The 13684-nt window shown below is 29.5% G+C and overlaps 1 protein-coding gene across 1 annotated transcript in view; it reads right to left on the bottom strand.

The window, feature by feature from the left end:
* The window catches only part of LOC118742948, a gene marked incomplete in the record, with an annotated part of 403480 nt that overhangs the window by 169561 nt on the left and 220235 nt on the right, over positions 1–13684 (bottom strand). The window contains 1 exon segment of the mRNA XM_036475384.1: positions 8727–8763. Within this exon segment, the coding sequence (XP_036331277.1) occupies positions 8727–8763 (37 nt within the window).

Here is a 13684-nt window from a genome sequence, read left to right as displayed (position 1 = left end):
TACATTAATATTATACTTATATACATATATATCTATGTACATATAGTAGGGCGGATCGAAAAACACAAAATATTTGATACGAAAATTTTATAGGTCTTAAAAGTGGTTATTTTAATCCCTTCTTCTCAAAAAGAAATCCTGCTTCTCTGCGACAATATCTTCAGTCCGCGGAATGAGCTTGAAAAATTGGAAATAACAATTTTTCAAATTTTTTCAACGACTTGTGTAGATCAAATCCGGAAAAAAATAATGCTGGATTTCCACTAGGCATTAAATGGCAAAAATGACAAATGACAAAGTCGGGCATTAGAGAAAACCCTGTTAGGAAAAAACCTTTCCTCTCTATAGATATTTTTGCGATGTTGCTTTGACCAGGGCTTGAACCCTGGCACTTCGGAGTGGAAGCGTGCACTGCTTACCACTACAACATATGGACGTGGACGTGATCCGGGAAAATTAACTTTTTGCCAAGTACTGCGCCTAAGTATTTCACGGTGTTTGACCAATTTATATCACGTCTATAGATGTTGTGGTTTGTGCTGGCAAATTGGTTGGACTTCTTTTTTTTTGTAAAAAAAAATGGCTTGCGTTTTATCAGCATTTAGTTTTAATTTCCATCTGTGAAAATAATTAGCGACGTGATTCAGCACACTTTGCATTTTGCTTAGGTACTATATCGTGAGCAAACTTGTGCGAATTAAAAATACCGATACCATCAGCGTACATGGCATAGTGGGGCAGTTGTCGACTTTAGGGACGCACAGTGGCGTGTTTGACCAATTTAGCCGAACAAAATTCATTTTAAGATAATTCGATAGGGTCTAAGTCAACAGATTGCCGCTGACCTAGAAAGTGTGATTGTTTATTTTTTTTACTTTGATTTTGACATTTTTGTTACGTGCCGAATTGGCATAAATAAAATTATATATGTACTTGAAAGGAAAGTCATGTTAATTTATATGCGTTATATCGTACATACTCTTGAAGTCTTTTTTAACTTTGTTAAAGTATACATTTGATAAAGAAGAACCAAAAAATTGTGATATCCGTAGGTAATACAGCATCAACGTATGCGTAAAGGGATATGTTTTTATTTGGCAATAAATATTAAAACTTCTATATAAAATACACAATCGAAAAGGTAATACCGCGTGACACCGCTCTGTATTTTTTATATTGTTTACCTCAGTTTAATGGAACCAAAAATTTTTCGAGTACCGGGAATGGAGTTTTTCTAAGTTTGCATATCAGTTCCAAAAGCTGTTCGAAAAGAGAAATTAGTTTGTTTTTTGAGTGAAAAGTTACCCATATTAAAATGAGAAATACAATATACAAAATAAGAAATACAATTACAATTATAAATGCAATTAGCGCAATTGCGTCGAAAATTTCTTATCTGTTTTTAGAAACCAGTTTCCCGATTAATTTTGTCTATTATTCAACAAAGTTAATTGAAGGTATTTCTGTAAAGAAATTGTAAAAGTATGTACATACATGTTGTGAAATCCTACATACCGAGCTTTCCAAAACATATTTATAAAATTATATGCAATTCGCATTGCGGAAGATACACTGGATTAAAGGGAGAAACCGCAAAAATACCAGTTTTAACCCTCTACCGCGCATGCGGTGCGCAATAGACCACCTTCAGTAATTTTAAAGCGTTCTATAGTTTACACGCATAAAATAATTTTGTTTGGCTAACTTGTATGGGTTGTGCCACTGTGGACGTCAGACAAAAATAGATGCTATAACTGATCCTTGCAGAACACCAGCTCGAACTTCCGTTAGGTCTGAAAATTCATTATTTATATAAACACAAAAATTACTATTTTTTAAAAAACCTTGAACAAACTTTATAATTTGGATAAGAAATTTTAATACTACGATCTTAAATATTAGCTCGCTGCGCCAAACGGATTCAAAGGTATTTTTCAACTTCGAAAGGAAATAAAGCGGTCGACTTTTTGTTACTAAAGCTTGATTTAACGGGAAATTTCTTAAATCCAAACTGTTCACTCAACTCAAATCACGCGAATCGATTTTGGAAATGTATTTCAAATTGCTCGTGCTGCACTAGGAATCTGCAATTCGCCTCTCGGAAATAAAAAACCTCTTTCGTAAGACACTTTAGTATATCCAAGGTGTGACCGCTCATGCAACTGCTTTCTGAAATTTCTCAATTTGACAGCCTTATAGAAATATATTGCATACGAGATATATTGTCACGTCTCACGCGCTCTTGAGGCACGTTAAACTGTATTTCTTTTATATGTCGTAATACGGTTTAATGTACATATATACATATGTATGTACATATGTTCTTATACATATACATACATTAGACTGCATCACCAAAAAAAGTTGCGGTTTTTCCGCTGGGATTACAAAATTTATTATATTTTAAGACGTTGATCAAAATATTTGGGAAAAACATTAAGATTTAAGTGTGCTGGACCGATTTGAAAATACCTTCAAAAATGGAGTTTTTTATGAATAAAAATAGTTTCGTAAAGAACTTTTTGAAAAAAGTCCCCTCAGATGACAAAATAGATTAAGCTTAAAAAATCTGCATAAAAATATTTTAAAATCTTTTCAACGGAAACGTAAGAATGAGATTTTTAATGCTGTTTTTTTTTACTTTTTTCAAAGATTGATTTACGAAAAACTATGAAAACTATTCTGATTTAGACTTACGGGATTTAAGGTATTTTCACGCTGGTTTTATTTCTGTAACAAAAAAAAATTATTCGTGTCCCAATTTTTTTTTCAATACCAACACATCTTAATTCAACTTGGAATGACGATCGTTCATCCTACCTTTCTCTTTCATCCTTTGAATGAGTTTATTAGCAAAGAATGAAATTTTACCTCACAAGTCTAAATCAAAATAGTCTAGGTTTACTTATTCAATTTTTTCTTATGCCAATCTTTGAAAAAGGTATCCAGGTAACCAGTATCAAAAATCTCATTTCTCACGATTCCGTTGAAAATTTTTTTTTAAATGTTTAAAAAAATTTGTATGCAAAGATTTAAAGCTTAAACCGTTTAGTCATTTGAGGGGATTTTTATCAAGAAAATCTTTAAGAAACTATTTTAATTTATAAAAAAACTCAATTTTTGGAGGTATTTTCAAATCGTTCTAGCTCACGTAAATCTTAATATTTTTCCGAAATATTTTGGTGGACGTCTTAAAACATAAAGATTTTATAATTCCAGTGGAAACACAGAACCGATTTTTTTTTGCATGGGGAGTGATGCAGTCTAATGTACATATGTTCTTATACATATACATACATTTGTAAGTACTAAGTAGAAATAATTCAAGCTGAATCAACTTTTCAAGAATGCGCATTTGTTTATTATCCCTGCAGTGAAACCCCAAACTAGTCAAGAAAAATACTAGTTTACAACTAGAATTTCCTGACTGAAACCGAACTAGTTCGAAAACTACCAGACTTGTACCAAGTACAAACTATTTATTCATGCCCTGTTTTGACTTCGACAGTTTAATACCATAAAGTATACAAAATATTATAACTTTTATTTGGGTATATTGTAAACCATTAAAGGGAGTACGTATTCAATTATACAATACCTGTTAAATAATGATTAATATTCATAATGATTATTAATTAAAGCATGTTTCTTTGGATAACCGTTTAATGAGTAGATATTAATTAATTACGTAAAAAACGTTAATTAATTCATTAATTTTAATTACATCATTATTTTGTTATTTTTGATCATTTTCAATTATTTTTGACTTGTTTTAGTTACACGATTATAATTATTCGATGAATTTCTATTATTTATCATCAAGAAAAAGCTAAGAATATTTAATAACTGCTTGAATTATTTATTTATTTCATTCTTATACAAATCTCAAATTTTAAACATTAATTGTTACTTTTGTAAAATTTGAAAAAGAAAAGACTGGAATGTGCAAAGTTAATGAGTTTAATTTATTTTAATGAAAACTTTTATTTTTATTTTAGTTCACTCAAAAATGAAGTAAAGTCTTCATTTTATTTTTAACTAAAATGTTTTCTTTTGCATATTCAATATTATTAAAAAAGATAAAAATATAATATTTATTGTACCTGAAACCTTTTACTTTTATTAAACCCTTAATGAAAAATTTATAATATATTAAAGTGTACTTAATTAAAAGTGTTTTATTGTATATTCGTGAATTACTTTTATTTTTTGACTCCCAAAGTAGTCGTTTTGGTCCTAATTGGACTAGTATTTTTCTGTCTATTTTGAACTAGTATGAGACTGGTATATTTCTGACCGAAATCTGACAATTGCCATCGCGTAGGACATCCCCATGTTAAAAATACCAGTTGATTGCATGGAAAAAAGATAGTTGGCTGACTAGTTGGGCATGCGGTTCATACTAGTTGTAAGGTAGTTTACAACTAGTACGTTTGACTACAGGGATACGCTGAGCTGTTGGAGAATTGCGTCATTGGTTCTCCAGTCAACATTTATTCCAAGTCAGAGAAGATATACAGATATGTTGGTACATACACACAAATAAAGCCCAACACAAACAGTATCAACAAAAATAAAAAAATTAAAAAAAATAATAAATGGGAACGAACGAAAATAAGAATGAGAAATTTACAAACATAAAAAAGCACAAATGGTTGCAGACGAAACCCCAATACATACATATATGGCAAGACAAAAATGAATAAGTGAGAATAAAAAAAATAAAAAAATTCGAAGGGGTCCGAAGAAAATATATAGAAAATATGGACAACATGCCTGAGGTGTGTGTGGCAAGGTGGCCGGCAGGACGTGGCTGGAATTTTTCAGGCTTTTGTTTTCATACGACTTTTCGTTGCATTTAGCTTTCGTAATTTCTGTAGGTACATGCATGCATACATACATACATACTTATGTATGTGTGTTATTTTTGTTTTTAAGCAGGCTATGTGTTTACGAATTTAAATGGAACGTGATGGTACATACAGTGAGATGAATTGAATGAAAAAGAAATGCCAAAAAGAGCTAACCAAACAAAGCAGCTGCAGTGAGTTAAAGGGTTGCCTGTGTTGAGCATTCAAAACAATTGCATGTCTCGGTGCACCTCCTCCTCCTCCTCTTCAAATGTACCTGCATACATACATGCATATGTTTTTATGCATAAATTTGTATGATTTTATTTTTTAGTTGATCAACATATGTATGTATGTTAACGAAAGTGAAAATTACATATGTATGTTACATACATATATACTGGATATGTACAATAAAAAAAGTTTAATAAAGGTATGTAGCTAAGGATGACAAGGGAATGGCTTTTCTCAATACTGGCAGGAGGGAGCGTAAGCGCATAAAATGCAACAACCACAGCTTTCAAGGTGAAACCCAAAAAATTGCTAAATGGTCGAGTACAGCCAGACACAAAACAGGCCAAGTATTTTTATATGTACGTACATACAAATCCATACATACACCGGAAATAATAAAAATGCAGCCGGCTAGAATATGTAATGCGATTTTTTTTTTCTTTTACCAACAACTTCGCGATGAGCTGCAGACTAAAAATTTTGAATATATGTAGCTCAGAACCGGGCTGCATCGAGTTTTAAAAAAAGATATAGACGATTTCAGTTTTACACTTATTTTGTCGCCGGTTAAGCTGTTAAGCTAATGATATTTTGTCTGACAACGCTGAGATAAAGTTAAGTTAGTTCATACAGTTAAGATACGAGTAAGCTATCGCACGGCGCTGAAGATGGGATAAATTAATGGCTATCGGCCAGTTGAGTTAAAGTAGACAGGGGCGATCGTTTGGTGCATGCAAACAGATCTGAACAGTTCGTTCGATTTTCAAAAATTGGGTGTCAAATTAGAGGCCTGTAGTTGTGCAATAATGTTTTTGTTTTAAAGAGGGTTGCCACCTGTTAATAACTTAAATTCAATTCAAATTATTTAAAGAGTTCACTGAATTATTAAAAAATTTATACCAAACGAAATGGTTTTGAAAAGGCATTATTTCTAAACTACATATAGGAGGGTTGCCAACGGTTTGAAAGGTCAAATTCAACCTTATTTAAGGGTATTAGCTACATACATATATGGGTGTCGCACACAAAGGCTTTAAGTAGGGTTTAGTTAGAAAATACTTCTTTTAAAAGTTGAATTTATTTAAATTATAGCTACACAGTTTATTTGAAATATTAAAATATGGGGTCAAACGAAAAAGTGTTAAGAAACTTTTAGGTTAAACATTTAGAGTATTTTTTGGGTGTTTGAAGAGCGTTTAAAATGTTAAACTCAAATTATTTAATAAGTTAAATGGATTACTAAAAGTATGGAATCAAAGGAGCTGGGTTTAAAGAGCTACATATGTGTGTAGGAGTGTTGCCATCTGTTTGATAGGACAAATTTAAACTAACCTAATTTAGTAAGTTAAATGCATTATTAAAAGGTCAGTATCAATAAAAATTCGTTTTAAGGAACTTTATTTAAGTGTGTGTAGGAGTGTTGCCACCTGTTTAACAAGTCAAATTCAACTATAATTAAGGGAACTAGCACAAAAATTAAATAAATATCAATATGGGTGTCCGACACAAGAAAAATATTTTGAAGAAGGTTGCCACCTGTTTGAAAAGTCGTATTGAATTAAATTATACATAATATGGGTGTCAAACGAAATCGAAAATTTTCATGAAAATGTCACTTTATAGGGCTCTTTACACTTATTTTATTTTTTATGAATTAGGTTATTAGAAAACTTTTAGAGTTATTTAAAGATGGTTGCCACATGTTTTCAAATTTAAACTGAAATTATTAAATTACTTAAAAGAATTACGTACTAAATGGTGGGTATGAATGGAAATGGGTTTTAAAGAGCTTTATTTGATGGTGGTGTTGCCACCTATTTAAAAAGTAAAGTTAAGCTTAATTAATCGGTTAATACGAAATATGTATCATAATGTCAAACGTAAGATAGTTTCAGTTTGCACATACTTTTGAAAAGAGTTGCCATCTGTTTGAAAAGTGGAATCTAGTTTAAAAAAAAAGTTATATGAAATATTATTAGATCATGAAAGCTGTAGTTTGAAAACATTTTTGATTAGACTTGCCACTTATTCAAAAAGTCAAAGGTATACGATTTTCACAACCTTTTATACCTTTTAGTCTATGTAGTTATAGAAACATGATATGTAAACGCTGTCATATTTATAATGACTAAAATTTACTCACATGGTGTTCTTTGCAAACGTCGTAGCTGGAGACGGTATGCGAGATCGACATAAACGTTGAAATAGTTGTTACAGAATTAACCAATTTTAGTTGGGCGCGAGTTTTCTCTCGACGGCCTCTTGTATTCTAGGGTTACCAATTTTATTATTTAATTTTTTCGTATGCCTTATTAGCCTTCCTTTTGGATAGTAATCATGTTTGTTTATAAACATATGGTGCGAGTGCGTACATATTCACATATGTATGTATGCACTATCAAAATACAAGTGCACATATGTATATACATACATATGTATGTATGCACAAATGCGCGATCATGCATTATTCGTGGATCTTATACGCATGTATGTATCTGTCTCCCCTAAACGAGTATATTTTAACTGCTGTTTTTATGTTCTTGTTTTTTATTTTCATTTTAAATATGTCTATGCATATACATAAGTAATTTTATCTGGGTTATGCACCGTAGTCACCCAAAACGGGTTCTTTGTTTAATTTTATTCTCTTTGCACATAATTTGCTCCAGTTTTTCGTATTCTCGTTGCGCATTGCCTTTTTTTATTTACCGGGAAGTTTTTCAAAGTCAAGGTTACACAAAGTGTCGTTTTTTTTTTGTATGCACATTTTGTGGCATTTTGTTACGTTGTTACCCATACGCTGAAATTTCGTTGTTTACACGATGCTTACATTACGATTCACACTTTTTAACATCGGTGGCGTTGGATTTTTAACACATTGAGCTTTTTAATTAAATTTGCATAAATATCTAGCGTCGATTTAGTTCACATGGGTAGATTATCTATGCGTATAGACGATGAATCAATTATGCTAATTCACTAATTTAATTTAACGATTTAAATTAAAACGTGCTCACATTAGGGTGGCCCTTAAAAAATATCACCATCCAAAATTTTGTATGGAGCGACCCTTGATTTTGTTATACGCACAAAATTCCAAATTTTAAACAATTATTTTGCGGCCGCTAGATACCAAGTTGTGAAAAACTTAAAAATTAGAAAGCATCGCAAAAATTCGACAAAATTTTTCCTTTGACCAACTATAACTTTGCGTACTGAAACCTATTCATATAAGTTCTTAATTTTCACGAGTTTTTAAACATTAAAATTTTTTTGCAAGTTCTGCTAGCGAATGCTAAACATTTTTTGAACATTTTGAAATTTGCACGGATGTCTCTATTTTGATAGAACCACCATAACTCACAGATATGTACTATTAACTTCATAGCTGAAGGAAGATCCATTAATTACTACATATACATTTATAGTAAACACTTTAAAAATACATATGTACATACATTAAACATCCCGAGCTAATAAAAGCGAGATAAAAAAGAGTTAAAGGAACACTTCAAAAAGTTTTCCTGGAAAGACTTTATCAGCTTAATCAAATGCCACGTTTTTCCGTTACTTGTTGTAATTTTTTTATAGTAATAATAAAATTGATATATTTAATAATTTATATGTTGGTACTGTACTCACTTTGCACCGCCAATTGTTGTTGATGTGCTGCTGCTCGCTGTAAATAAATAAAATAAAAAATAGTAAATATTGCAAAAAATGATTTTTAGTTGCAATGAAAAGAAATATTTTACCAAATTAAAATTTAAAAGACACGGAAACTTAAAAAATTCGATTAAAATTTGTTTGGAAAAAGAAAAATGTGTTTATTATATTGGACATACAGTGACTCAAAAAGGTGTTCAAAAGTTGATGTTTTAACATTCACAATGCTTTATAAGCTAAAATTTGTTTGTGTTTTTTGTTATATAAATATTTTTAATGCTTTATACAAAATTTAAAAAAATTCAAAAAGTTTTCCTCAAAATTTCGAACTTTTTAATATGAATTTTTTGAACATTTTTGGGTATGCAGTTTTTAGCACATAATCATGTTGGCTTTGGTATATAAAAAATAACAAACAAAATATTAACTTGAAGATCATTGTGAATATTAAAGAAAATCAACAGGTAAACATTTGTTTGAGTCACCTGTATATTCAAATTATTTTTTGAATATATTTTTTTTCTATACTCTATTCCTGGGTGTGACGGTCGGCCAACTACAAGAAAACAAATCGTCGTTTGAAGTACAAAACTGCGTACAGCGAAACACCACCCACTATTAAAGAAATTTAAAAAATTTTATACCAAAATTATATTTGCTTTAAAAATTCATAACTAGAAACCAGATCTGACGTAAGCGATCATCGGTGATACACTCGCCTTTTGAACCTTCTAGTTAAAAGTTGAGTTAAAAGTTAGTATACAGCTTGTTCTAATATAATATTCAAAATTATTTCCATTAAAAAAAATGTTCACAAATTTTTTATGAAAATAAAGTTTATTCTATAACGTAACCTTACAAATCAAAGTTTCATACTTTAAATAAAATTCATAGAAATTAAAAAAAAAAATTATCAAAATTTCAAACTTTTTATTGAGAATTTATTTAAGAATTAAAACTTTTTTTTATGCAGGGTGTTGCACATTTTCTTCCCTATATCGCATGATTAGTATTTATTTTTATATGGAAGAAAATGCTCAACATCCTCAACAAAAAAAAAAAATCTCAAAAATCAGCGGTAATTTTTTTAGACTTGAAATTTGCACTTTTTGTACTAGAATTGCATGTGGTATAAAACAGTGTGCATACTAGAAAAGTTTCTTAAAAATCTAAATAAAAAGTTTTTAAATTTCAATGAAAATTCTTGACATTTTTATGAATTTTATTTAAAGTATGAAACTTTGATTTATATGGTTTATATTATAGAATAAACTTTATTTCCATAAGAAATTGGTAAAAAAAAATTTTCATAAAAATAATTGTGAATATTATATTAGAGCAAGGTATATATACTAACTTTTGACTCTGACTGTACATACCCTACGGACTTATTATTTTTTATTGGAAATAAAAATAATTTTACGCTTTTTACATTTTGCAGCAACATTCGTACACCGCTACGCTCCAGCGCCTGCACATCGAGCGATTGGCTGCGGCCACGCGCTGTTTTGGACTGTGGCGGCGATGAGGTCGAAGACGATGATGAGTTGGCATAGCGGGAGATCCAGCGTTTGACAGCAGACATTTTTAGTGTTTTTATGTGTATATTATTTTATATAATTTTTTTTGCACTATTTAAATTAGTTCAATTGTCTAAACTTTTATCACATTGCTAAATTTCTTCAGTTTGATGACAAAAAAAAAACATATTTTCACTTAGTTTTTATATAACTTTTCCATGAATTTTTAATTAAATGCCATTAGAAATTTAATTTAGTGCAGTTTTTATAATTAATTTTATTGAGTTTTTATTTTTTTCGTATTTTTGGGTAATTATGTTACTTTCTTTCATTAAATTCTATATTTTCTTTTTTACATATTTATTTTTATTTTGTTTTATTTTAATTTTGCTAATTGACTAGCTTTGTACATTATTTAAATATTTATTATCAAATTTTATTAATTAACTATGACTAATTTCAATTAACAACTTTTGTTGTTGATTCTTTTGGAACTTTAAGAGATCACAGCACGTAGATTGCGAGCAATTTTGGCACATTGAATTTGACGTCACATTTGTGTTGATTTGCTTTACATAATTATGTTTTTGGTGCTTGAAGTATTAATTTTTTTTTTTAATTAATTTATTGCACTTGTTTTCTCTAATATTCCAAAATCATATTTTGTTGAGCAAGTTTTTTAAATTTTCCTAGTTTTATATGTATTCGTCGGCGCACATTTTTTACTTTATCTGTTTGCAAAAATATTTGGAATTTTTCAAAGCATTCCTTAATTTATTTGCTTTATTTCCATGTTTTTTATTTTTTGTAGAAAGGTTTATTATTTTAAAAATTTTCCTGCTCGATCATCTAACAAAAATATTTTTAATACATAATTTGGAACATTTATTAAAAAATGTATGTAACTCACTTTGAATTCAAATTTAGTGGGGTTGAAATTCCCTCGGAAGTGAATTGCAGAAGCTGCGTGAATGTTTTTTTAATAATATTTAAATAATTTTAATTTTCAACCATTCCATACGCTTAAACTTTTCTTTAAAATGCAATTTTAAAAACTTTAGAGTGCATAGACAACATTGCACATACAAACAATACATACAAATATTTCCGTTATCTTTACTTGAAGACTGTTAACCAAAAGCTTTTGACTGCCTGCTCTGCCATTGAAAAGTTTAGCTCTTCATCAACAGATGTCGCTCGCATTGCTGTTGCCCGCGCATGTGTGTGAAATTGAATCGCGTGTGTTGGTGTTAGTAAGCGCATTTCCGGTAGTTATTTCGAAATTGCTTACAGCTAATCAAATTGCATTTTTGGAGTAAAATTTTCAAAAGTCGCATACTTTATATATTATAAAATTTTATAATTTTTCTGATGTAAACATTTTAAGTACTTCAAATGAATATATGTAAGTAAGTATATACCGGGCTTGAAATTTAAGCTCACTGCTACTTTTTTAAGAAGCAGGACTAGGTGCTCGCGAAATTTTAAATAACCAACTTAAGCTTAGTATACAGGGTCTAGATTCTCTAACGGTAAGTTCAAATCTGAAGAAATTTTTTTTATAAATTTTTTTTTGCCTGAAATGCACTTTTGCTGTAAATTGCCTTACGTTTTCCCACAAAATTAAAATTTTGAAATAATTCTGTATATTATAAAACGCGCGATGTATTCATTTGTAGGTTAGGGTGGTCCAATATGTGAATATGTTTTGAATATAATTTTTTCGAATTAATTTTAATATTTTTTTTTATATAAACTATAATTCATTTTATAGCAAAAATCATATCAATACAAGTTTCACACTTTGTAGAAAATTAAAAAAAAAATCATAAAATTTTCATACAAAATTTCACACTTTTTATGCAGAATAATAAAACACTTTGGGTATGCAGTTTTTTAGCCGGTGCTTTATTGATGGTGCTGCGCATTTTCTAACATATAAAAATGCGATAATTCGTTACATGGAAAAATGGGCGCAACACCGTCAAGAAAAAGAAATTACCAAAGTCAACGGTAGCTTCTAGCCACTTCATACTTGCACTTGGATTACACCAGAATTGAATGAGCTATAAAACTGCATACGAAAAATATTTTTAAAAGTTCTGAATAAAAAGTGTGAAAGGGTCATGGAAATTTCATGAATGTCCCAACGTTTGAAACTTGGATTTACATGGTTTTTGTTATAGAATGAACTATACTTTTATAAAAAACATCAAAATTAATTAAAACAAGCAAATAGTGAAAACTTATCAATAAGTGGGTGATCTTACTAATATGCCACCCACTATATGCATAAACAAGTCTCTGATATACATACATAGGGGTCATTCCATACAAAATTTACAACGCAATATTTATTTTGGCGTGAATTATTATTTTTTTTCTCATTGATTATCGAAAAAAGAAGGCACCTATTTGTTTATTTTATCATTATATCATTATTCGAAAATCTCCGAAATTTTGAACTCACAGAAAACTATCTTCTTTCAAATTTTTTGCAGTTCATAAACTATTTGTCGGAGAATATCAGCTAAGTAAACAAAATGTATGTAATTACATCGCAATTTTTTAATGCAAAAAACAATTTATTTAAATCTATCCCACACTCTAAAACAAAGCCGAGATAATTACGCGCATTCTGATTACTTAACTGATTTTCTTCGACAAATAGTTTATCTGCAAAAAATTTAAAAAATATCCTCGTTGTGACTCCAAAATTTCGGAATTTTTTGCCAAAAATTTCGAAGATCATGATGAAATAAAAAATAGGTGTCTTCTTTTTTTCAATTACGAATGTAAAAAAATATTTCACGCCAAAAAATATATTGAGGTGTAAATTTTGTATGGAATAACCCATATGAACAAAAATATTATATTTTTTTAGAGAAACTCTTTCCTATGCAAGTACTTATTTATGAAAATTAAAAATACCTTTGCTTATCAAGATTTTTATAACTTTGGTAGATATTCTTCCCAACACGTTCGTGGACTTGAAACACTTATTGTAATTTTTACATATTTTTTTTTAAAACGTAATAGTGTAATTTAAAATGAATGCAAGCACTAATTATTTTTTTTATATCATCCACATGTTGATATTTGCTAAAAATTTACATACATATATATATGTATGTATATATTATGAATCTGTGTATATTTGTACATATTTCTAATTGTCAATTTTGAACTATAACATCATCCAATTTCGTTGTAAAATTAAATTTCCCCCTTTTAATTGTGCTCATTTCGGTAGATGAGCGATTACGTTTTCTTTTTATAGCTAATTTTTTGTTATATAAATCTTTATAATCTACGGCCTTAAGTGGCAGTTAAAAATGTAGATTGTAATTGTGCACGCTTTGAAACATTTAGCGCAAGCTAAAGTGGAATTTGGCGATTTAAAATGCAAATTTG

The sequence above is a fragment of the Rhagoletis pomonella genome, unplaced genomic scaffold (genome assembly GCF_013731165.1).
Source record: "Rhagoletis pomonella isolate Grant_MI unplaced genomic scaffold, Rhpom_1.0 Rhpom_scaffold_00001, whole genome shotgun sequence".
NCBI classification, from domain to species: Eukaryota; Metazoa; Arthropoda; class Insecta; order Diptera; family Tephritidae; genus Rhagoletis; species Rhagoletis pomonella.
This window is presented reverse-complemented; position numbering and strand designations above follow the sequence as displayed.